General features: G+C 40.9%; 1 protein-coding gene across 1 annotated transcript in view; it reads left to right on the plus strand.

The window, feature by feature from the left end:
• The window catches only part of LOC311223493 (neural-cadherin), a gene marked incomplete at both ends in the record, with an annotated part of 1556546 nt that overhangs the window by 1164468 nt on the left and 364186 nt on the right, over positions 1–27892 (plus strand). Inside the window, 2 exon segments of the mRNA XM_084308277.1 lie at positions 364–548; positions 24001–24227. Coding sequence (XP_084164403.1) covers positions 364–548; positions 24001–24227 — 412 coding nt within the window.

The following is a 27892-nucleotide window of genomic DNA, read 5'->3' on the forward strand; positions in this document are numbered from 1 at the left end:
CGGGGATTACCCCAGACCGCTCTAAAACCATACTTATATTCACCACGGTATAACACGGGAATGTATGGATGGAAAATGTAATTATTTTTCAGATATTGAACGATAGATAGGTGATGTCAAATGTGCCATAGTATTGTATCCATAGCTAGGATATAGAATATAGTTATAGCTCTACAAAAAAGGTGACGCACTCCTATCTTTTAAAGCGTGGCCTTGCTATGACAGGCTCCATCTAATACCTGGCGCCGAATGAGTTATTGTGTGTGTGTGTGTGTGTGTGTGTGTGTGTGTGTGTGTGTGTGTGTGTGCGCGTGCGTGCGTGCGTGCGTGCGTGCGTGCGTGCGTGCGTGCTCCTTTCCACAGTTATTTCCTGCTGAACAAGCGGACAGGTTTTCTGATCATCAAGGAGAACGCCTCGCCTGGCAGCTACCAGTTCCAGGTCCGTGTCTCTGACGGGGTGTGGCCTGATGCCATCTCCACGGTTACTGTGCACGTCAGGGAGCTGCATGACGAGGCCATACACAACTCAGGATCACTCCGCCTGGCAGGTAAAACACACTGGATACACACAATTATAGACACACACATATACAAACACTTGAACACATGCACACACCCATATACAGAAACATGTGTTCACACACACACACACACACACACACACACACACACACACACACACACACACACACACACACACACACACACACACACACACACACCCAGGGGCGGACCTAGCACATTTGGCGCCCTAGGCGAGATTCACCACTGCGCCCCCCCCCCCCCCCCCCCCCCCAAAAAGATTTTTTTTTTATAATTTTTTTTGTAATTTTTTTTTTTTTGTAATTTTTTTTTTTATGGCTTTTGCCTCTTCATAGTTCCCTAACGTTAGTCTTTCTTTCCTCAACGCTCAATTCTATAAACACTTGACCGATACCCATCAATGCACAGCGCTCTAGCATGTTCTGACTGTGAACACCTAAAGCTGAGGCTCAGACCGACCGACCGTTTTAGATTTTTGGCTCATTTTCCCTTATGTTAGAATTTTTCTTATGTAAAAGTAATGGTTGCAGATATAGAGCGGGCGCCAAAACTGCACAGAGAAATTTTTTTTTTAAAAAATTAAAAAATTTTTTTTTTTTTTTTTTTTTTGGCGCCCCCCTCTGGGTGGCGCTCTAGGCGACCGCCTATATCGCCTGTAGGAAGGTCCGCCCCTGCACACACCCATTCATACACACTTACAGTATACTGTACACTAGGGCTGACCCCTATTAGTCTATTAGTCGACTAATCGGTCGAAAGGAGCCATAGTCGACTGCCAACCTCTTAGTAGAGAAAAAAAAATTATAATACATTTTTATTAAAATTTTTGTATAATTCTTTCCAAAAGAAAAGAGGCCTAGAAGTGTGGCAAACGCTAATGGCACGCATACCAGAGGCTAACTGCCTACGAAAACAGGCACAGAGGCACTGAAAGAGGATTTCACCCATCTAATGAACACACTAGACTGGACAAATATCAAGATGTATCCATCAGTGGACCAATTGCATGCTTTTGCAGAGGACAAGAAGCCTTCAGTCGACTCCTTCAGACATTAAGCACCCCCCACAGCCCGAATGGAATGATAATTTTTTTTATTTTTTTTTAAATATTATATATATATATATTTTTTGACTAATAGTTGACTAACGGCGAATTTTGGCCAATCATAGTCGACTATCCAAATCCTTAGTCGGGGACAGCCCTACTGTACACACACAAGCCATTTATACTGTACACATACACACAAGCACACACACACACACACACACACACATTAAAATACAGTCACATACACAGTATACGCACACACTGTCATGGTTTTTACTTGGTTTGGTAGTCCTGTGATGGACAGCTATCAATCACTGGACTCTGTGGTCAATTGCCCCTTAGTAGGGCAGGTGTGTGGGCTTGATTGCACCTGATTCAGTGCAGCTGCAACTAATTGTAGCTGAGCCTATTCAACTTCTCAAACTTCAAATCTTGCAGGGTTAGCTGCTTTCTCATTCTCTTTTGTGTTGGGTATCCCTACGGTCAGGCTTCCCTGTTGAGCATTTAGCCTTCCAAGCTCTCCTTGTTCTAGGCTACTGGTTTTATTTAGTTATTTTCTAGAGGCTGTTTTGAGCCCTTTATTGTAGTGTGTTTCTTTTCATGACGGTTTCCCTTTGAACTGTCATTAGTCCACTACTGCACATAAACTCAATTAGTGGAGGTTTATTGTTTTTTACATATCGCTGCTGTCGGGACAAAACCTCATAACTCCAAAAACCCAACTTTTCAGCAGATGAAAAAAACGAACACAGATTTGAGGGTGAATAGAGTTAGGAGGTTTAGACAGATGATCGGTTTAATGCTTTCCCATTGTTTAAACTTTGTAAAACCCACACACACATATGGAGGATGATCTACGGAGTTGATTTATATAATAAAAAAAAATTCAAAAAATGGAGTTATGAGGTTTTGTCCCGACAGCAGCGATATTTAAGTTCTTTATTATGAGCTCATTTTTAGAATGTGCCTTTGTGGCTTATTTCAGTTTTTTCTAAATACATCTTTATTCAGTGTTTTAATTTGGATTTTTTTATCCACTCCTCATTTTGAGTCATTTTACCTGTAAAGGTTGTTTTTTGTTTATTTTTCTCCTTCTTAGTGTCTGCTTAGCAGTTTTGTGGTTATTTGTTACAAATGACTTAGATCCCCCATTATCCGTTAGTGACGCGAACACCTGCAGCCCTCTCACACACACACACACACACACACACACACACACACACACACACACACACACACACACACACACACACACACACACACACACACACACACACACACAACTCAGCTTTCACCCTGACCTATGCTATAGGTGTCAAATGAGGAACATGTTTCAGAGAGAGAGAGATGATTCCCAGCAGTTATAAACACATATTTGCCGTTTTGTGTGCGGTTCACCAATGACCATGATAAAGCACTGGCTTAAACCATATAGACCACTGCACTTCCGTGTTACATTGAGCTCATGGGAGAGAGAGCGGGGGGAGAAATTGAATGAATGTGGATGAGAGCCTTCATATTAAGTGGTTAGAGCTATGGCTGTGGGGGTGCTGGAGACATGATCCAATAGACTTTTATACGCATGAGTCTCCTGAACACGGAGAGACCAAACCCAAATTGATTGGCACTTTCTCGGCTGGATTGGTTGTATACAGTATATTGAAGTTCTTTATAAGGAATAACCCCTTGAGATTAAACCATCTTGTTTTCAAGGGGAACCTCAATGACAATTATATATAATACAATATATTCATATAACATAATTAGACGGAACCAAAAGCAAAAACAAATTAGATGATACAAATGATGACAAAAAACATATGACCCATTTGTACTACTCTAGTGTTAACACATTGGGCGCCGGGGGTTGTGCCCATCAAAGTACCCAGTCTGCCACCGTTGAAAGCCTATGGAGATGTTTGCCTTCTTTGCAGGGCTATAACTTTTTAAATTGTATTGCTATATTGACATTACTATGGCCTATTCAACATCGATTATCTATCGTTCAGGATGTGGGAACGCTATATTTTTTCATTCATACATTGTTGTGTTAATAGCGTTGAGAATATAAGTATGTTTTTAATCTTTTCTGCTGTAATTCCAAAAACAGTAGTTATAGGCCCTGAAGCATATGATAGATTATCTATTGGCGTTTCTTTCCTATACATGCTATATTAAAAAATTTAAATGTATATGATCGGTATAAATTATGCTTCATCATGCATGAAGGAAAGGGGGGGGGTCGTTTATAATTCCTTGATCGTCAGTAACGGCTTTATTTAGTATGGGTTGATATATTGATCAGATGGTTTGCAGTGAAATGAATAAACAATCGGGCTGAAAATAACGTTACTGTCCTCTTACCGTTCGCCGATGAGACTTGAGGAAAAAAATCCCAATTATTTGATGCCGATCTCCTAGATCCATTTCCGGTTTGTATGGCGCAATAAACGCCGAAATCATATAGATTATTAAGTTTAGAAAGCGATCCAAATGCACTATAGTGTTTGTCTGGAGCCACGTAACAAGATATCACTGCCGGAGGGATTTCCTCGACGCACCGATCGGCACTTCCGGTTTTGGCGAGAGTGTAACTCACCCGACCATCCACCAGGCGGCGGTATTGAGGTGTTGCAATCTCATACAGGGTCCCACTGCAGTCCGGAGGTTGGCTGGATGAATTATGAATGCCATGGCGAAAAAATGAAATATCGATCCCAAAAACGGCGTAAGTCGTTCTTGGCGTTCAACGCATGGCGGGCAAAAACGGCGTAACTCGTTCTTGGCGACCAATGTGTTAGCGACTCACTCTGTTTATACTGTACATTAATACTGTACATACCTTAGCTTATGTGACCGATCGTATGTGACTCCTCTGCGTTGTGTTAAATGTCGATTCCCCGAGGGAGTTTCGAACGCGGGTCGGCCGCACCGCCGGCAACAGCATAGACCGCTTTACCAAGAGGTGAATTCACTTCTTGGTAATGTGTCTATGTGTCTTTTAAGGGGAAGTGAGTTTAACTCGCAGTACCGCTTACTGCCACAGTCACTTCACAACACACGTCCATCGTGACTGTGGATATTACTCACGGACCTCCGTTACACTCACCTCCCTAAACTCATGCCACCTCAGGACATCCGGGTCATACGGCACCAGTGTGACCAATAGTATGTGACTCCTCTGCGTTGTGTTAAATGTCGATGCCCCGAGGGAGTTTCGAACCCGGGTTGGCCACACCGCGGGCAACAACATAGTCCGCTATACCAAGAGGTGAATTCACTTCTTGGTAACGTGTCTATGTGTCTTTTAAGGGGAAGTGAGATTAACACTGCTCGAAAAAGAGATCATTGATCTCAAGTGACTACCTGGTCAAATAAAGGTTAAATAAAAATAAATAAAATAAAACATGACTGTGGATATTACTCACGGACCTCCGTTACAGTTAGCATATACTCTATATAGTATATCATATACACATGTTATACATCTGTACGTTATAGGGCTGTCCCCAACTAAGGATTTGTATAGTCGACTTTGATTGGCCGAAATGTGCAGATAGTCGACTATAAATCTTTTTATTTTATTTGTTATCATTCCATTAAGGGCTGTCGGGGTGCCTTACCTTTGCTAGGAGGTATTGCAAAAATAATATTCTAATTGTCTGATCGTGACTTCCAGTATTGATGTCCATCGGGTCCCTGACATGAAATGGGACAAACTATGCATGAAGTGTGCTGGAGCCCTGTGTGTTCCAAGGAGCTCGAATGAAGCCTTTCACTTGACCGGGTACCATTTGTCCGCCCGGACCATATAGAATGTAACACACAGTGTGAAATAAGGTTTCAGAGGGTAGGCGATACTGCCACCTAGCACGATTCGGCCGGCATTGCAATCTTGGCGTCTCAGAATGAGTCCCAATGATGCACTGAGGTTCGTGAGACGGTATAGAATAAAAAAAATCGAATAAAAGAAAAAACTATGAAAACGATCAAAAACCCGACTATACTCAGGTTTTGGCGCTCAACGCATGGCGAGATAACCCGACTATAGCCTTGATTGGCGCTGAAAGTGTTCTGAATGTGTCTGAAGGAGTCGACTGAAGGCTTCTTGTCCTCTGCGAACGCATGCAATTGGTCCACTGATGGATACATCTTGATATTAGTCTAGTGTGTTCATTAGACGGGTGAAATCCTCTTTCATTGCCTCTGTGCCAGTTTCTTAGGCAGTTAGCCTCTCTGGTATGTGGGCCATTAGCGTTAGCCACGCTTCTAGGCCTCTTTGCTTTTGGAAAGAATGATAAACATTCTATGAAAAAAACATTACAAAAAAAGTATTATTTTTTTTTTGCATTCGACTAAGAGGTTGGCAGTCAACTACGGCTCCTTTCGATCGATTGGTCGACTAATCGTGGTCAGCCCTAGTTATACATGTGTACGTTATAATGCACATTACTGCTCCTTTGCACTCTGGTTAGATGCAAACTGAATTGTGTTGTGCTCTGTACTTGTACCCTGTGCAATGACAGTAAACATGAATCTAATCTACAAACATTATTCGTATTAAGTCCTCAGCTCTGAAATACCGTTCAGTGTCCCACAGCCATCCACGGTTGCAGTGAGATATATTCAAACAAACCATCTTGAAAATAAGCTTGATAGGTCTGCATACACGATAAAATCACCACTGCAAAGCTTGTCATTTATTCTCACAGATTACGTTAGATATCACTCATTTTGCAGTGAGAGGACCCATGGGACTCGTGTTACGCCCCCGCAGTGTCATCAGTGTATAGTGAGAGGGGGGGGAAACTCCATTTCTTGTGATAAGGAAATAATGTCTTTGCTTCGCCAGCACGTTCTCCTCACTTGTCAAGTAGCATACATCAACCACCTGCTGCACTGTACTGCCTCACTGCACAGAATTAAATTCACTTTAGAGAAATGGGCCATGGCTGAGGGATTTTTATGATTTCAGAGATATTGAAATGGAAGGGGAGGAAGGGAGGGAGAGGGAGGGAGAGAGGGGTAAGGAGTGAAGTAGAGGAGATGAGAGGAGAGGAGAGGAGGGAAAGTCATGCCTCATATAAGCAGATAAAAGGATTTCCTTCTCATTCTATAAACAGGGCTGGGGTAAATGAACACACAACACAAACCAAGGGAGACGGCATTGTGGAGAACAGCTGGTATTTACATTTCAATATTTATTTAAGGGAATGGATGCATGAAAAAAAAAAAAAAAAAAAAAAAGAGACAAGGGATAAATGTGCGTTTTTTAAGGGGAGAGAAATAATGAGAATCGAGAAGGGAAGCGCTGGTAGTTTATAATTTTTATGATATATTTATTTTATATATAAAATAAATAAATACATAAACGAATAATATAATTTTATTTTTGGGTAATTTAATCCAGGGGGTGACAGGTCCTGGAGGAGCGGCTTGTCCGGTAATCAGAAGGTTCCCTGTCTGATTCCTGCTCCTCCCGGCAGCATGTTGAAGTGTCCTTGAGCAATACACTTAACCCCTAACTGCTCCCGATGAGCAGGTTGGCACCTGCCGTGAGTGGGTCAATGGGTGAATGTGAAACATAAGTTGTAAAGCTCTTTGGATAAAAGCGCTATATAAATGCAGTCCATTTACCAGTGTAATATGGCTTTCCTCTTGTCAGCGGTGAACCCCTGCAGGGTGGCTCATTCGTAAAGCGCTTCCTGTGTGACTTGGCTACATCTTTAGAGACCGGCTCGCCACAGGGCTTATTTGGTGAAGTGAGTAGTGAGTCTCCGACCTCCTTTTGATTGACTTTGCTTGTTAGATCTTGAGGGAGATTGCATGGACCCATCGACTTGAAGGACATGTTTACACGCCTCCAGTGCGCTCTTTTTGTGTTAAGATAAGATAAGATGTTCCTTTATTGATCCCCTTGGGGAAATTCAGGCGTCATAGCAGCATGTGGGAAGGGGTATGGGCATGGTACAGTAGAAGACATCAATATAGGCGATACAATTACTATCAGACTGCCACGCTGTTTTCCCATCTTTACTCCCTGGCGCCAGCGTTATTGACCATTTTCACGATGTTTGCAGACCCATCGTATATTCTATATTATAGCTATGGAGACAATAGTATGGCTCATTTGACAGGCACTATTTATAGTCCAACAGGGACGAAACAGTTAATCTCTACATATCTCTACATAATCTCTTTGTGCAGCGTATGCGCAAATCTTGCGGTTGCTCGCCTGAAACCTATATTATTGCCAGGTCAAATGTAAACACAACCATATGTTTCTTGGAAGGACTGCAATGGAAATAAGCTGTACGTTTTATTGTGTTTTTATCCTTTTGATAATGGTGGGCCTTATATGTATACTTGTATATATGTTTCATTATCAATAAAAATCTCTATCTATCTATCTATCTATTCACAAAGCCGGGGGGGGTTCCAACACTGCGATCATACAAACGCATGTTTTAGGAGGGGGTTCGGTAAAACAGACGTTACCTTTGTCAAAAGGTACACTAGCTATGTTTCTTCACAAAGGCATGGGGGGGGGGGGTCTTTTTCAGACGTTGTCTTCTTCATCTATCTGCTCAGGCCTGACTATAGACGGAGCCGAATAGGTTTCCTCATCGGCCGGTTTGATTATAGTTTTTTTTATGTTTTACCAGTAGTGCTGAGTCCAACATCCATATAATCCATTTAGTCTTTTTCATAATATCCAATAGTTCACTCTAGGTGATCACATCCTGCTCACAGCTGCTCGCAACCTACTAGTATATTCCCTAGTTGTTTGGGGGGCTGTGGTTGTTTGGGGTCTGCGGGGCCCATGCATTTTCATAAGGTAGGTGATACTGCCCACCTGGCTGGATTCAATCGTCATTGCAGGTCCCAATCCACAGCCACAAGGCCCACGCGAGTGCCTAGTATGATAAAATGGAAAAAAGGAAAAAGGATGTAAAAACAAGATATCGCATTTTCTGGCACTCAACGCTTGGATTTGTAACACGAGAAATCTCGGGTTTGGCGCTGAATGAGTTAATGATACAAATAAGAAGTGTGAACGATATAATTACCTCTGAATATAAGCATTATGAGCAAGTAGGCAGTGTACGCAAACGTGCAGATGAGTGTATGTGTGCCCTTTCAGTTATATTATACGTTACAATAAATAATGGTTAATAACACAATCGGAATATACTATGAGTAAAGTATACAGTATACACAGGTGCAGTATACATAAGGTACCCTAACTGGCATAATATACTGTACGTCATAGGTTATATGTTGTAGTCTGTGCAGTTTAGTTGGTAAGAGTCAGACACACTTAGTGATCAGACGTTCGTTCTCAAGTTCTTCTGCCGTTAGTTCTCTGGCTGCTGGCAGTGGTCCCTACCCAGTACCCACTGTTGTCACCCCTGGGCTTGTGTGGTGCTTGTGTGGTGCTTGTGTGGTGCTCGTGCCAGAAGAACATGTGATACACAATTCCGGGGGCCTCCTTGTCTCCTACTGTGCGCTATACAGCAGAGCCGATTTCGTCAATTAGTTCACTGACTGTCGAGCTGAATAAAACCACTTCACAAGTATGTAGCCTGTGGAATAATGCCTTTGAGATCAACCTACGCTCTAAAAGAAAAGAGAGAATTCGAAAAAACAGCAATTACATGGAGAGGATCTTTTTCGTGGAGGCCTCTGCAGCAGAGCAAGCAGCCTCGTTAATTCTCTGTCTCAGGATTATGAAAATATTCCACTCATAGTGTTACTTTGCGCTCCTTGACATTCTAAATCCCATTTCAAGAACAAATGTGGAGTGTAGTAAGGACACGCAGATAAATCACCAGTTAAATCTGCCTTACATAGATCAAATCTCTCTCTATTTTTCTTTCTTTCTTTCTTTCTTTCTTTCTTTCTTTCTTTCTTTCTTTCTTTCTTTCTTCTCTTTCTTTCTTTCTTTCTTTCTTTCTTTCTTTCCTTTCTTTCTTTCTTTCTTTCTTTCTTTCTTTCTTTCTTTCTTTCTTTCTTCTCTTTCTTTCTTTCTTTCTTTCTTTCTTTTCTTTCTTTCTTTCTCTATCTCTCTCTCTCCTCTCTCTTCTCTCTCTCTCTCTCTCTCTCTCTCTCTCTCTCTCATCTCATCTCTCTCTCTCTCTCTCTCTCTCTCTCTCTCTCTCTCTCTCTCTCTCTCTCTTCTCTCTCTCTCTCTCTCTCTCTCTTTATTGTCTCTATATCTCTATCTCTATATTTCTCCATCTTTCTTTCTATCTATCTCCCTCCTCTCACACTCCCTCACTCTGTCCTCTCTCTCTCTCTCTCTCTCTCTCCTCTCTCTCTCTCTCTCTCTCTCTCTCTCTCTCTCTGTCTCAGCTGAAGAGGGATCAGGGTTATTATGGTAAACACAGAGTCCCTGAAACACCCACTCATGATCATGTTGAAATGCAGATCCAGTAAATGCATAAACAAACACTGATTTAGTCATGAGCACAAACATGAGCTGTGAACATGAGCACATGCATGCAGAAACACACGCATGCACGCACGCACACACACACACACACATACACACACACACACACACACACACACACACACACACACACACACACACACACACATACACACACACACACACACACACACACACACACACACACACACACACACACACACACACACACACACACACACACACACACACACACACACACACACACACACACACACACACACACACACACACACACACACACACACACGTCGAAAAGTGATTGACTGAGATTTTATCTTGAAGGAATGGAAACTTTTGAGTGATTTGCAGGCAGATTAATTAGCAAATTTGATAATCTCTCTATCTCTCTCACACACATACTCAATCTTTCTCTCATATCTCTCTCCCCCTCTATTTCTCTCACTCACCCTCTCTATCTCTATCACAATTTCACAATTGGTCAGTGACCCTTACTTTATAGGAACAATAAATAAGAAATTGGGAACATATCCGTGGTCTGCTAGAGGGATTATCCCTGCAAGGCCCTCAGTCTGTCTGCTAGTAGTTAATGCTACTCGTTGGATGATTTTCACTTTTTAGCATGAATTTAAACCTAAATAAAACGTTATGCATTATACCGCAAAGGATTCTTCAATTATTTTAAATTCATACTATGGCTCTAGCTACACACCCTCAAGATCCCTAAGCGCCTAACCATCATGTATCACAATGGTGATGTCTGCCAGAGATGGGGAGAAGCATGAACCTTTAACCCTTTCGTTGCCGAAAACGGAGATCTACGTTTCTGTGGCCCAGCGCTTGCGTGCCGGAAACGTAGATCTACGTTTCTTTTTCGGTATTTCTTTTATTCGCTATTGGCATTCATAATTCACCGGGGCAGCCTGTGCATGCTGTACTGAATGTGTCTGAGATCGCAGACGGTCAATATCGCTGCCTACCGCCTTGCGGCCGCTATTGCACTCCATTTGAAATGATGTAGTTTCTTTTCTCTACCGAGCTGCGGCATGGGGGTGGGTCCTAAACACTCCGGCAAAACAAGCGCTTGTAGGGATGGCTTGGACAACTGACCCCGCCCGCCCGTTCATGTGCAATGCCGGATAACGTCGGAGACAGGATCGCTGTGGATATCTGGAATGGCGATCAGATAATTGGATTCTTCTTTTTGCATTACATCAGAGACAAGGTAAGGACTATATTACTGATCTTGCGTTGATCTGATATTTTTTCCCCCGCAATCGAAATGTGTCTGTGTTTTTATGTGTGTGGGCCGTGTACCGTTGGTCACATCACGGCACGAAGGGGCACCCCGCTGCAAGCCCCCTTTCATCTGTGCATGATGAAAGATAATACCGAAAAAGATTAAATTTTTTTTTTTTAAAGATAATCTAGCGTTGATTTCAGATTGATTGTTGATCCAAGCGAGGAATGGCAACGTGATAAGTGAATTCCAATAAAACGCTGTTTTCGTGTCTTTTCATGGGATTACTCAGAATCACTGAAACTATACTCATATTCACCACGGTATAAAACGGAAATGTACGGATGAAAAAATTATTAGTTTTTTGCATGTTGACTGGAAGAAACTCACTGACAATCGAAAACGTTATTAGATCCATAGCTATAATATTTAATATAGTTTTTAGCACTGCAAACACGCCATTCTCACCATTGAATAGAACGCTGGCACTGAAGGCCCACAGTGCCCTCTGCTGCCTGGCAATCAAAGTATTAGGACATCTCTTTGAAATAAATTACATTTTACATTTTTCTTCTGATTTATTAAAAAAATATATTATTTTGTATTATTTAACTATTTAATTATTATTTCGTTATTGCACTGCACTGCACTGGCAGTTGAACTGCATTCAACTTAACTGAATTGAAGAAACAAATACATCATAACTGAACTGGCACTGAACATTGAACTGCACTGGCAGATGTACTGTTATTAAAATGAGTTAAAAACATAATTTAGTATTGTTTTTTTTGTTAAATCCAAAGGGAAAAATATTAAATCCGAGAAATCTGAAAACAGGAACATTTAAAACAGAGAAATCCGAAAACAGGAAAATTTTAAACAGAGAAATCCGAAAACAGGAAAATTCATATCTGAAAACAGGAAAAGATAAAAACGGATTTCATAGGGCCCTAATGTAACCCTGATGCGTCAGACCCGTGTTTGTACTCTAACCCTGATGTGTCAGACCCATGTATGTACTCTAACCCTGATGTGTCAGACCCGTGTTTGTACTCTAACCCTGATGTGTCAGACCCATGTATGTACTCTAACCCTGATGTGTCAGACCCATGTATGTACTCTAACCCTGATGCGTCAGACCCATGTATGTACTCTAACCCTGATGCGTCAGACCTGTGTATGTACTCTAACCCTGATGTGTCAGACCCATGTGTAACGTTTGGGCTTTGTTTATTCTCTCCTAGGAGTGAAAGCCCTAGTGCCATCCTGGAGTACTTCACCCTGTCTCTGTGATTACTGATTGATGTCTGCTGTGTGTTTGTCGCCTTTATAGTAACCCTCTGTATGTCCTCTCTTTGTTGGTTTGTCTCTCGCCTGTCCTTATCCTGAGTTATTGTCGTTCTCTATTTTTGTATGTTTTGCATATTTACCGATTATTGCTCTAGTGATTCTAACAATATAATAACACTATATTTGAGAAGAGCTCCTCCTTCCATTCTGCACTTGGACTCAACACTCTTACCTGATTCCTAACACCCATGTATGTACTCTAACCCTGATGCGTCAGACCCATGTATGTACTCTAACCCTGATGTGTCAGACCCATGTATGTACTCTAACCCTGATGCGTCAGACCCATGGGACGCACACAGAGAGGTAGGCCGGCTGATCACATTAAAGTTCTGGGAAAACACACTGTTTCTCCATTTATCTGTGTGTTTCCAAGGCAACAGGCTGTCAGTGTGTGTGTGTGGAGGGGCTTTCATATTGACGTTTAGCTCCATGCGTGCACGGCTGACTTACAGTGTGGAGAGCCGCTGGCTAGTGGCACAGAGTAACAGAGAAGTCAGGCTGTTCCCCACACCTTAATGTGATTACCGGTCTGCACTCAGTGACCCAGTCCAAGCCCCGGTCATAACAGGCAAGTTTCACTTTGAAGACAAACTTGTGAGAGAATTCACACACTAAACCTGTTCGGTGCTACTCAGATAAGGACTGTGTATAGTCATCAAAAAGCAAGGTACAGTACTGGAGCACACAGATCATTTAAAAAAATATATTTATTACGGCGCAAAAAAAAATCATCACTCTGAAGAAGACACGTTTGTGTTGTACCTTCCTTTTTTTTTTTTTTTTTTTATTGGTCTTTTTCCCCCTCCATTTTCCTCCGATTTTCTCCCATCCCAATGTTAGTCGTATGCCAATTCCCAGTCCCTTCCTGGTCGCTGCGCACTTACCCCCCACAGTCAGATCATCTGGGAGAGTGGAGGCTACCACGTGCTTCCTCCGACACACGTCCAGCCAATCACCGCTTCTTTTCACCTGGCAGCGCGGATTCTCATCGAGAGGGCGTAGCGTGTGGGAAGACCACACTATCCCCCTCACGTCCAATCCGCGCTTAGCAGGCGCCCCGACCGAACTGTAGGAGTCGCTGTTTACAACGACCCGGACCCACCCCGCCAGCTTCTCCCACCCTCTGATACAGCCAATTGTATCAGTGCAGACGGCCAGCCAAGCTGGTGACAACCCCGGAGCTGTGAGCTGGATTCGAACAGGCAAATCCAGCTCAGCTCCGGGGCTGGTGACGAACGCAATCTCCGCTCGGCCACCTAACCGCCTAAGTACCTTCCTTTTTCATCACTTTGAAGACACCTAGACTTTGACTTTCTTTAGTAAACCAATACTATGGGTTCATACTTAACCACAAAGTAGAAATAACATGATTCACTTGGTTCGACTGGTCCATGGCCACGCTGTGTTCTCTGTAGTTGCAGGCTTTCTACAATGTGTGTCAATTTGGCGATCACACATACACTCTGAAAAACCATGGGTTAAAATAACACCCGGTTATGTGGTCCTTAACTCAATACATACAGGTGTGTTATACTGTAGATGTGGAAAATAAATGTGTGTTTGTGTGTCTGTGTGGGTGTGTGTCTGTGTGTGTCAGACATCACGGCATCACGGCGAGGGAGTATTGAGCAGCAGGGGAAGCTGAAGAGTCGTTACACACGCTGTCACCCTGTCAACACACACATCCTGTCACCCTGTCAACACACACACGCTGTCACCCTGTCAACACACAGAGCCTGTCACCCTGTCAACACACACATCCTGTCACCCTGTCAACACACACAGCCTGTCACCCTGTCAACACACAGAGCCTGTCACCCTGTCAACACACACATCCTGTCACCCTGTCAACACACACATCCTGTCACCCTGTCAACACACAGAGCCTGTCACCCTGTCAACACACACATCCTGTCACCCTGTCAACACACACATCCTGTCACCCTGTCAACACACACATCCTGTCACCCTGTCAACACACATCCTGTCACCCTGTCAACACACACACCCTGTCACCCTGTCAACACACACAGCCTGTCACCCTGTCAACACACACATCCTGTCACCCTGTCAACACACACATCCTGTCACCCTGTCAACACACAGAGCCTGTCACCCTGTCAACACACACATCCTGTACCCTGTCAACACACAGAGCATGTCACCCTGTCAACACACACATCCTGTCACCCTGTCAACACACACACCCTGTCACCCTGTCAACACACACATCCTGTATCCTGTCAACACACACATCCTGTACCCTGTCAACACACAGAGCCTGTCACCACACACAGCAAGTGCAGGGGTAGGCCAAATGCATCAGTTCGGGAGGTTAATTAAAGAAACAGTCATAAGGATCATCTGATTCTCTTTGTAGCTAAAAAAAAACAGTATTTACGCTCAAATTAGGGAAAATAATCGCTCTATATAAATCTACATATCAAGTGTCTCTACCAAAGCTCAAATCAAACCTATGCCTCTGAATAATCTAATAAAGTAATGTGGTGTTCTAGCTCTCCTTGGTTGTGAGCAGTGGCGTCGTTAGCCCTGGGCTTCCGGGGCTTTAGCCCCGGATGTTTTTCTCCTAGCCCCGGATCTAAAAAATAAATAAAAATAAAATTGTTTACATTTTTTTTTATTTTTACTTTTTTTTTAAACTTTTTTTTTAATGTCAGCATCCCCATTGTCTGTGCTGAATGTTTGTTAGTGTTTGGTATTTTTTTTGGTTTTTAGTACTTTTAAACATCCATTTTTAGTAAGTAGTTTTCATTTGATCCTATAATTTTATTTTTTTGGACTTTTTTTTTAGTGTCCTGAAAGGTGCCTTATAAATCAAATGTATTATTATTATTATTATTATTATTATTATTATTATTATTATTATTATTATTATTATTATTATTATTATTATTATTATTATTATTATTATTATTATTATTATTATTATTATTATTATTATTATTATTATTATTATTATTATTATTATTATTATTATTATTATTATTATTATTATTATTATCCAGGAGGGAAAAGACACTTTGGATAGTAGGGACTGCATCTCTGCCTGTCCTGACCAGGAAACACTTTGCAACTGTGATCTCCTCTGGCAATAGTTGGATATTGTAATGTGTGGCGAGGGGTTGCAGCAATTCCACTGAGAGAAACTGGTCTGAGGCTGGATAACATGCCTGTATGCCTCTCATAAGTTGTTATCCAACTCATGAGAACCTGCTCTCAAGCTCTTGCAGCATTCTGTCGACGACTGGATAGAACAGTCTCTGTCTCAGCTGATCTCCTGAGCTGAGGTCTGAGCTTGTGCCACAAGATGACTCAACTACATACTCGTCCATCCTTTTCTGCTTCCTCCTTTGGCTGGTAGTATGTTCCTCAATCCAAAGGCCATTACATATGGCACACATGTCCACTGCCATCTCTGAGGTGCGATAACCTTTGAGTGTGTCCTGCACTGTGCTTTTAAATAGTACAGATATTGAAGATGTGCACTTTAATGCAGCAGCACCTGGAGCCATCCATACCCATGTCCAGTGTCCTATAATAAGCTTTAATCGAACCCTGGTTCATTTCCTCGGATAGTCCGGTTGGTTTGGGGTGGTGTGAATTAAGCTCATTCACTCTTGCAAGTGAACCCTGCTGCGGGAAAAGACCCAAAAATCGAATCTTTTTTTTATGAGAAGACTGAAACATATGTATATAATGAAACACACAATACAGTTTTTTTTCGATTGCCTAAGCATGATTTTGAAAACGGGGCCCGGTGTTTCAAAACACACAATTAGCACAACCACACACACAATTATCACCTCAGATCCTTTGCTAAATTAAACACTTGTCAAAACCATACACTAATTTATAAAAACTACATTTTGTTACCATATGAAACACACGTTTCATATGACTTAATTCGGCTGTGCGGGGAGACACTGCAGGTGAATAGGCAAATATACTTTTTTTTGTTGATTTTGAGATTTTGTTATATTTTGCTTCCTAAACATGTCTTCTATTAAACTAGTGACAATAAAACGTCAATAACACACATTTAGTTGTTTATTTTACTTCATTTTGCCTTATTGCATCCATAAATGTGCACAATGGGGAAGTGCCTCATTTGCATATATAAACATAAAATTCTGAAAACTTGCAATACATTTTTTCTTAGTTTATATGTACATAACAAACTGGGAAAGTTTCATAGTGATATCTATTCAAATATTTTTTGCCTATTAGGGGGTACTACACTGTACTACACTGTTTTTAGCCTGTGTGTAGTTCTGTTCAGTTCAATAACATCATTATTATTATTATTATTCAGTTATCAGGCATGTGTTTAGGTTGTCTATTACTAATGGTTTGATTAGGTATTGTGTTTGTAAATATCTGTTTCAATAAAAAAAAGTATGGCATTTTACAATACAGAACTTTGAAGGCGTTTTCCCAAAAATGAGTTTTAAGAGTTTTTCCTCATACTCTGAGCCAGAAATCTCCACTTCAGTAACACTCACATACACCAAACCTTCCAGTTCTATTCATATCTATGTTCTGAAGGTATTTACAGAAGGGTTTGTTGATATCGCATTCATACCCTGATTTATATAACATTTTATTCCTAAAAACAAGGCGAAATATGGAATTTTACCATAAAAATTTACTGAATGGAGTATTTTCTGATTTATGGAGTGATAAAAAGAGATATCCAAAATCCCCTCTGTAATAACCTTTGGCTCTAATATGTCAACAAAATTAAACTATAATTTTGAAAATGGCTTTATCCAATGTTCAGATTTCTGTCCTGGAATTATATGCAAATGATTGCATATTTAGGTAGCTCATGCCTCATTTGCATATTTAAACATACAATTTCAGAAAACTTGTAATACAAAAAAGTCTTGTCTTAATATAAGTAATCAACTGGGGAAGTTTCATTGTGATATCTATTAGTTAATTATTTTACCCTATTCACCTGTAGTGTCTCGCCTAACCTAAAACACATTTAGCAATTCTACTTCTCAGTGATTAGAGTACTGTAAGTGAAGTACACAGAGAATGTGCAAATATACAATAAATTCACCAAACACTACACAAGACCAATGCTGTAGACTGATGAAAATATAATTTATTTATCTACATATACCCAAATCAATGATGCAGACTGATGAAAAAAATAACATTTTCTCTCCATATACCCAAATCAATGATGCAGACTGATGAAAATATAAATGTTCTCTCCATATAACCAAATCAGTCAACATTTCAACATGGAGAATCACAACAATACATGTCCCAGTTTTCATGCTACTATGTGCATAACACTGTAAGCTCAGCAAATATCAGTAATATTACAGTAAAACTATTTTTTTTTTGAAAAAACTTAAACAGAAAATACTAGACATTATCTCTTTGCCTAGCTGGATCTGGCAAGAAAATTTTTTGTTGTGATTCTCCATTTTGACTGATTTGGGAAAATGGGAGAAAATGTATATTTTCATCAGTCTGCATCATTGGTTGTCTTGTGTAGTGTTTGGTGAATGTATTGTATATTTTCACGTTCTCTGTGTACAGTACTTCACTCTCCTTCCATTTTGGTTGAAGACAGGTGAACTCACCTGCTGCATTTTTATAGTGCTTAAACCTGATTGGTGTATCTACAATTAAGCAATGGTGTGTTTGTGCATCCGATGGCTGTGTTTAACCAATTGGCTCATATGTGTGGTAATTTGACATTTTGTGTCTAATGTAATGCAAGTGTGTTTAGTGTTTTGCAAATCACTGTGTGTATTGTTTTGCAAAAAGTGTGAGGCTGACATTGTAGGGGTGCAAATCTGGGCCTATATTTTGCTCCTTGAGTGTAAGGTTTTGATAATTGTGTAATACTTTTGATTTGAGTGTTTATGCAATTGAAGAAAACTGTAAAGGCTAGAGATGAACTGTTTATTTCTTTTGTACATAGGCTGTGCATATGTTTGTTTGTTTGTTTATTTGCTTATGTGTATGATTCTTAACTGTTTTTATTTTGTTATTGGTGTATATGTGTGTATGTATGTACAGTATATGTATATATATATATATATATATATATATATATATATATATATATATATATATATATATATATGTATATTTGTACTCCTGTTGGGGCTTCTTGGACCAGATCAATGTTTTATCTGGCTAAATAAAGGTTAAATAAATAAATAAGAAACTGATGATTTGGTCCTGTTAACTTTGAATTTTCTATGGGCACTGCCCAGATCCCTCTCATGGACCTGGACCTCACTTTGAGAACCTCGAATGATTCTAGTTATTCAGTATTCATCTCTAATTACTCTAAAATTGCGTATTTCTGAAGCCCCCAATGTTTTCTAACCCTAAAAACGCCCCTGGTCGTGAGACGTACAACCAGTGTTAATTTTGTCAGCTACTGCATTTTGAATTTTAGTCTTAGTCTTAGTCATGTGTCAAATGCTCTTTGTCGTTTTCATCATATTTAGTCACCTTCGTCTATTTTTTTGTGAAGCTTTAGTCAACTACATGTCTGAGCATTTTAGTCTTAGTCTTTTTTGTTTAGTCTCGCCCCTCAGTTACAGCCTCATACATTGGCGTGAGCTTTTTCTAAACAAAAACAAGCTAATGTTATTGCTAGCTGGTTAGACTTATGTAAGCTATTTATGTGTTCTATGTTATTATTGATGCTGAGGTCATTAGGTGGAGTAGCAAAAAAAGAAAAGAAAAATGTACTGTAAGCAAATGTGTCCTTGAAACAAGTATAATCTATCGGTGCAGTAAGCAAATTTGGCTCAGTAAGATTTCTTGAAATAAGTAAAAAAATATATCTAGTTTTCTCTTTCCTTATTGGATACCACTTACAGCACGTTTAACAGTGTGATATCAACTGTATATTCGGCGGGAATGCTCTTGCATTTCAGTGACGCAAAAAGCATTCCATCCTCGAAGGTACGGTGAATACGAATGTACACGGGACAACGGAGGAGGCATTAATTGTGCCCTTGGCAATAATTGATCCACTGCAATTCTCTCCGTTAACATAAAGAGAATGAGAGAGATAGGGAGGGGTAGAGAGAGAGAGAGAGAGAGGGAGGGGTAGAGAGAGAGAGGGAGAGAGAGTTTGATTGATTGATTGAACACTTTATTAACAGATTGCAGAATGGGTACAGTACAGTACAGCTCAATACATACAATTGTTAAGAGGATGCAGACCAGAGAAAGACTTTCGTCTTGTTTACATCAGGGTCCCTCATGGGGTTGGGTGGGTGGGTCAGGGGTTCGGTAGGAGCAGTGGCGGCGGGGGGAGGGGGTAGCAGGGGCTTAAGCTCCCTCTGAAAAAGGCTTAGCCCCCTCTAAGCCCCCCCTCCCAGTTATGTTTTTTATTTTATTTATATATAAAATACATTACGAATTCCGTTATATTGGACATTTGTATTAATTATATCAAGCGAAGAACTGAGAAATTTGGCAGAGAGAGACGGCAACATTATCGTGGGTTTGCTTGATGAGTATCTCCACCTCCCAACGACTTATTTGCGAGAGCATGCAGCTGCAGAGCCGCAGACCAGCTGTGTTTTCAGGTCCGGTCTGGGGACCGCTCAACAGCGCCCCCCCACCCAACAGCTGAATTGCCAATGGCTGAATTGGAGTATTGCACTGTGCCGGCACAGCTGGTGCGTTCTGTGGCTCTGCAGCTGCATGCTTCTCGCAAATCCAGAAGCTCCCGCTGACAACATCGTTGTCATTATTAGACCTGCTTGGTGAAGCAACAATGAAACAAATGTAATGATTGTTTCGTTCATCGCATAGGCTATTTAATTTTAGCCTATTTTAATACAATTCAAATAGTCAAATTGTGCTTAGAGGGAATTATTTTCACTGGACATTATGACCGGAGAGATTTTATATGTCGCACTTCAACAGATTTTGCCCGTCAAAAACCGGTAATTACCGGACAACGGAAACCCTGCCATGCAGTCTTGGTTGACATACACGCACGCACGCACGCACGCACACACACACACACACACACACACACACACACACACACACACACACACACACACACACACACACACACACACACACACACACACACACACACACACACACACACACACACACACACACACACACACACACACACACACACATGTTGAGCTTTATTGGGTTATTGGGTGCTTGCATTGGTGTATAACGCTAAACATTTAGTAACGTGCATTTTCAATGATGTAGCCTATATTAGCCGTTATTTAGTTTGTTATTGTTTGTTGCATTAAAATTCATTAGCACCTGCTATAAACAATCCAGCCCCCCCCAGAGCTCCCCCAATGCCAATTATCTGGCGCCTCCACTGGGTAGGAGGGGTGGGTGGGGGACACTGTACAACTGTACAAGCAAAACTGTACATTGGAATATTGACAAAACCATACTTGGTCATCTGTACATAGGAGGGGGTTGGGTTAGGACATTTACAGGGACCAGTTTCGAATTGCCGTCTCCCGTAGGTGTTCTTTGAGAGTGGTTTTGAAAGTGGGTAGTGATTCACATTCCTTTACAGCTTTGAGTAGGGCGTTTCTTCATTGATGTGGCATAATTGCGAAACGTGTTTAGTCCCTTGTTTGTGCCGAATCTGGGTTTAACATGATTTGTGGAGCTCCCTCTGCTGTTGTGATCGTGGTATTCACTGAAGTATTTTGACATGTACATGGGTACCTTGGTCGTGTAGTGTATCTTGTAGACCAGGCCCATTGCAAGTTGCTGTACTCTGTTGTCTACTCTAAGCCATCCTAGCTTGTCAAAGTGGGCAAGGGTGAGGTGGGCGTGGGTTCTAGGAGTAAGGTCAAGCAGTAGTCTGACGGTTTGTTTTCAGATGTTTGTAATTTTGTTTTTAGCGCCTTTGAGGTGCTTTGGTACCATGAGGTGCAAGCATAGTCGTAGTACCCTTGAATGAGTGCTCCTGCCAGAGTCTTCAGGATATTCTTGTTTACCAGAGAGGAGATCCGGTACAAGAAACAAGTTTATTGGTTGACTTTTTTTATTACATTGGATGCCATTTTGTCACAGGATCACTAGGATGGAGCCCAGGTAGGTAATTTCTTCTTTCCTTGTGACAATATTGTCACCCACTGTAACTGAGAAGCCGTCGGTCTTGCTGAGTTTGTTATTTGAACCGAAGAGAATGGACTATGTTTTGCCCATGTGTAATGATAGTTTGTTATCAGCGAGCCATATGCAGATTTTGCCTAGTTCCGAGCTGAGGGTTTTTTCAACCTGTAACTTGTTCTTGACAGAGAGCAGCAGGTCCGCAAACGGGAACAAGTTGCAGTCACAAGCTGAGAGAGAGAGAGAGAGAGAGAGAGAGAGAGAGAGAGAGAGAGAGAGAGAGAGAGAGAGAGAGAGAGAGAGAGAGAGAGAGAGAGAGAGAGAGAGAGAGAGAGAGAGAGAGAGAGAGAGAGAGAGAGAGAGAGAGAGAGAGAGAGAAGAAAGTGGACAAATACACACACATGCACGCAATGTTATATATAGACTTCAAACAAACCTTATTTCGTTGTCATTCATTGTCTATGTAACCTAAGTATGTTTATGTAGCCCTAGAATGTACATCTAGGTAAGGTTTCTCTCTCTGATTTTGAGCTTTAGGAGAGATAACACATATTGACCGAACTGTCTCGGGGCACAGGACTAGAAGCAGAGTAGAGTAATTATGTTGATTCATTCATTTATGTTATGTTCTTTATTTAGAGTTTCAATGGAATGATTTTTTATTTTATTTTTATCAATAAAATAATTTATTTAGTGTTTAAATGAAAACCAGTTTAATAAAATGTTTATCAATACAATAATTTATTTAGAGTTTCAGTGGAATGATTTTTTATTACATTTTTCTCAATTAAATTATTTATTTAGAGTTTAACCTGTTAATCTGTAGACCGTTTTCGCCTAAAAGGTAAATGGACGATTGCTCCACTTCTGCAAGGTAAATTTGCATGTTCTTGGTATCTAGGAACATCTAGGGACCTGGGGGTATATATTTCCAGTGTCAGAAATATTGTGTCTGTTACTAGGCTGAGTAAATTGTAATGAATAAATTAATTATGTGTGTGACATGTTGTTACATGTTGTATGTAGAGAGGGTGATGGTCGGGGTGTGGGGAATGGAAGTTCACAGGATTGGCTTCTTCCATCCCACTTTTCGGACCATGGATGGTGTCTGTTGTTGCTGTTGTCTATTGTTTTGTGGTGGTTATAGTGTTGTTTTGTGGTTGTCTTGTATTGTATAGGTTGTATGGTTTGAAATGAAAAATGAAACTGATACTGATACTTGTTTAGTTTAAGAATAGGGGGCAGGTAACCATAAGATGTTTTCTTCTTCCTGCTCCTTTTGCCCATGGTAGAACTCTATTTATGATTTTGTATGAAAACTGTATGATTGTATTGCTTCCATGTGGCAAATAAAAATTCTGAATCTGAAAAAATTATGATTAATTCTGATTTATGATTTTGATGATGATGATCAAAAATTGATACGGTAGGAGAAAACTGCTCACTGAGCTCATTCACCACCTTATTGAGATCATGTGTACAAAGAATCTAAGCAAATGAACCGCGGGAAGATGATTAAACAGAAGGATTTGTAGATACAGTAATTAATGATAATCGACTTTAATTATAAATTCATATTTGAACTTGACCTTGACATTATTATGGCCAAATCATACATCCATGGATAGAGAAAATGCTCCTCTTTCCAATGGCAGGGTTGAATCTGGATTTAGTAATTTCTTGCGGTTTTTACGATAATTAGCATTTTCCGATAAATTTGTGTTTCCGATAAACCATATAAAACATCGGTAAAAATGAAAATATACACTTTGACTACTGTCTTTGATAGGGTTATGGTCTTTACTCTAGCTCTGTCAATCATTTGGCGATCTCGAAAATCTTTGCACAGGGTTGTAGCCAATGAGTGTGGCTTTCCAATGATACCCCATGATATGATAATTGGGGATCTAATACGGTCTCTATTGATAGATTTATGATAAAGAAAAGCAGGGTCAAACTCTTCATGAACAGAGGTGGATGTCATTTCTCACAGTGACAAATTGTGTGGAGTGTGGCTTTAACAGCGAGGCTATACCACTGTGGCCTGCCTCTCCTGTGTGGATTGTGGCTTTAACAGCAAGGCTATTCCACTGTGGCCTGCCTCTCCTGCCCTCATTATGAGGAGCGGTGGGAGGAACAGTGTGATAATAGGAATGGAATGGAGCTAACAAGACTGATTTGCTCCAAGTTCCATTGTTCTGATGGCAAATGCATGTGTGTGTGTGTGTGTGTCAGGCATCACGGCGAGGGAGTTTATCGAGCAGAGGGGGAAGCTGAGGAGTCGCTACGAGCTGCTGGTGGACTTCCTGTCCGAGATGCTGTCCATGTCCCAGGAGGATGTCAACGTGTTCAGCCTGATGGACGTGAGGGCGAGGACGCTGGACGTCCGCTTCACCGTGCGCAGCGCGCCCTACCTCAAACCTGAGAAACTGCAGGGATACCTGGCCGGACACAGGCAGAAGGTAGCTCCACTTTTCTGACGCGCTGTTGTTTCCTTTGCAGAATCTGTATGAAAGTGTGTTTTGATAGTTTTCATTTGTTGCTTGTCACAGGGCGACAGTGGCTCAGGAGGTAGTGCGGTTTGATTCAGGTTCCTCCTGGCAGCGTGTCGAAGTGTCCTTGAGCGAGACGCTTAACCTTCAACTGCTCCCGATGAGCAGGTTGGCACCTTGTATGGTTGCCTCCGCTGTCGGTGTGTGCATGTGTGAGTGAAAGGGTGAATTTGAGGCATAAGTTGTAAAGCGCTTTGGACAATGGGATGATCGTGAGTTTATTCGCAATAAAGAAAGTAATTTGCTGTAATTTCCTGCAAGTTAAAAACATAATTTCAATAATATAGCAAACAACAAGGGTACGTTCCAAATAAATGCATAACATAAATAAACACACAGAGGCAACCATGCAAGGTGCCAACCTGCTCATCAGGAGCAATTGGAAGTTAAGCGTCTTGCTCAAGGACACTTCAACATGCTGCCCGGGATTAGCGGGAATCAAACCGGGAACCTTTCAACTACCAGATGACTGCTCTACCTCCTGAGCCACTGTATAGTATAGTGTATCAGGTTGCACAATAGTTTAACGTTGAACATGAAAACACACATGCATGCACACACTCACAGTGGAACAGAGGAACAAAGGACCAAGCAATCACGTATTAGACAATGATGTGTCTGTTTCTAAGCTGGCAGCAAGCTTTCACTCCAAACATGTTTTAGGAATAATACAGGAGTTGCTCCTGGGCGACTTTGCAGAATAAAGTACTTTTCAAATAGTTTATTTTAGTAATCGTTACTTTTGTTCACAGCTATGTATCTGATATTGCTTTGCTCACTGCCTGCTGAATATACAGTATATATTTATGTGTGGGCTCTGTTCCACTCTACTTTTAAAATGTAGAACTAGATTTATTTTGCACCAGTGAGAAGATTGGATGTGTATATACCCCCCCCCCCCCCCCGTTTAGTGTTCTTGGGAAAAACAATATAAAACCAAAATACATGTTTTGTTTAAAATCCTTTCCTTGTCTAAAAACCCTCTGTGTTATTTATGATGCTGTCCTTTTTCTCTCATTTTGATGAAAGTTCCCCAGTGTGCAACATCGTTTATTTAATCCGACCCCAGTAGAAAAGGCTAGTGTGGATTAAGCATGTATGAATGTAGTGACCACTCCAATCAGAGAGAAGCTCTGTCCACGCGGTGGGAGGAGGACCCAGAGGATTGTTTTATAATAACTTTTGATTGTCATTATACAAATAGCTCCTCTTGGATTGTTAAACACCCATAATGCACACTATAATTAAAAGCAAACAACAAATCAAAGCAAAACCTAATCCCTCTTTTAAACTTTTTTTTTTATGTTGAATAGATTTTATATGATTTTCCATAATGAAAGTATATTTTTTGTATATTAACACTTTCAGTGCTGTTCACGTAGAACTACGTTTCTGTGTCGTCCGATCGTTGAGTGTCACGGTATTTCTTTTATTATCTATATCCATTCATAATTCAGCGGGGCACCTTGTGCATACTGTTCTGAGTGTGTCTAAGCTGGCAGACGGTATTATACCGCCCTCTAACGCCTTCGGCCAGTAATGCACCCGGTTAGAAACGGGTTCGTTTATTTTCTATACCGAGCTGCGGTGTGGGGGCGGGTCATAAACACTCCGGCAAAACACACGCTTATAGGGATGGCTTGGACAACTGACCCCGCCCGCCCGTTGAAGAGCAATGCCCAATAACGTTGGAGCATGATTGCTGTGGATAACTGGAATGGCGATGAGATTATTGGATTCTTTTTTTTCATTACTTCAGAGACCAGGTAAGGACACTATATATGAAAGCTTGCGTTGATCTGATATTTATTTATACTGCGATTGAAGCTATATGTGTTTATGTGTCTGGCTGTTCTGCCGTTGGGATGCAGGAGGGGGGGGGGGGGGGGGGTGCGCCGGTCTAAACCACATTGCATGCGTGCACCACAATGGATAATAGTGATGATCTAGCGTTGATTTCAGGAAGATCCGATAATCAGGCAAAAAATGACAACGTGTTTATTGAATTACACTAAAACGCTGTTTTCGTGTCTTTTCCCTGGAATTGCTCAGAAGCGGCCGGACTATGTTCATATTCAAAACGGTATCAAACGGAAATGTACGGATGAAAAAATAATCAGTTTTTTGCACGTTGACCAGAAGTAGCTCAATGAGACTCAAGGGCGTTATTAGACCCATAGCGATACTATAAAATATAGGTTTATTTCTACAAACTACAACTACGTTTACATGGGGTTAATGGGCGGCACAGAAGTGGTCACTTCCCGGAAGGGGCGTAGCACTCAATGTGTTAAAGGTGATATAGGTAACACCTTTATGTAGAGTAATAATTTAATCTTTATTTTTTTTAAATACATTCACACAGCTTTTAGAAAGGTGCAGAATAAAAAATATAGATTTCCCCCCCAAAAAAATTAAAAAAAATAAAATAAAAAATGCGGGTCCAAATGTTGCGACGCGTGCATGTATCCCCCCCCCTACTTTCCATTTCCCCACGTGGAATGCATCTGATTGGATAAATGACATGCTGGTGCTCTAGTGCGACAATCAGTGATGGGCAAGCTACTTGGAAAATGTAGCAAGCTACACTACAAGTTACTCTCGATTAAATATAGCTCAACTACAATGGAAGCTATCCCCAGAGAAATGTAGCAAGCTACACTACAAGAACATGGCAAAAATAGCTAGCTACATCGGCACTACTTTTTTTTTTTTTTTTTACTTCGTGACCAAGTTTCCACCAAACAAATAGGCAGGAAAAAAATTCTCAGTTTGATTGTTTATTATAAAACTGAAACAAGCCCTCGGTCTGGCTTTTTGTGTCATCCTTTTAACATGAACTTGTATTACACACTTCTTCAATATCTGAATTGTTTTACTTCATTTTACTAGTATTATGCTACCATACTACTACCAACTATGCTAATATGTCTATACTACTACAGTATGTACTCAGAGTATAACACTCAAGCTTGACACTGACAAACAATACTACTTATCCTTGGCTGCTAGATATGTACCACTCCTACTGACTTGGTGTACACAATTTGTAAGTTGCTTTGAATGAAAGTGTCAGCTAAATGACCAAATGTATTTAAATATGTAACTCACAAAACATTCCATGGCCCCAAAATCATGTGGGGACCCCCCCTGGGGGTCCTGTCCCACAGGTTGAGAACCACTGCTTTTCCCTCTTTTTTTCTTTTCTCCACCCCAATAATATTGTTCATTTTCTGCCTACAGTGAAACATCATGATAGCAGCTATCTTAGTTAAAGCTGTTGACAAAGTGTACTGACTTGTGTGCTGTTTGGGAACAGTTGATTTTCATCAGCTCACCTGAATGTGTCCTCAACTTTCAAGTTAGTGCTGGACGTGTTAAGAGAGCAGCATATGTTTTAGCCGTTTTTTCAGTCAAACTCATAAATGTGTCCCAGATAGGGCCATGGAGAGTCATTGTTGTTATTGACATCATCTTCATCAATGCCATCGAACCCCTCTGCCATTTCGCGCAGACTGGTTCATGTAATCCGTTAAATTGCATTCATTCAATACGTCTGTGTTTTGATTTTCACT

Source organism: Notolepis coatsorum, assembly GCF_963971535.1.
Source record: "Notolepis coatsorum genome assembly, chromosome: 2".
Classification (NCBI taxonomy): Eukaryota; Metazoa; Chordata; class Actinopteri; order Aulopiformes; family Paralepididae; genus Notolepis; species Notolepis coatsorum.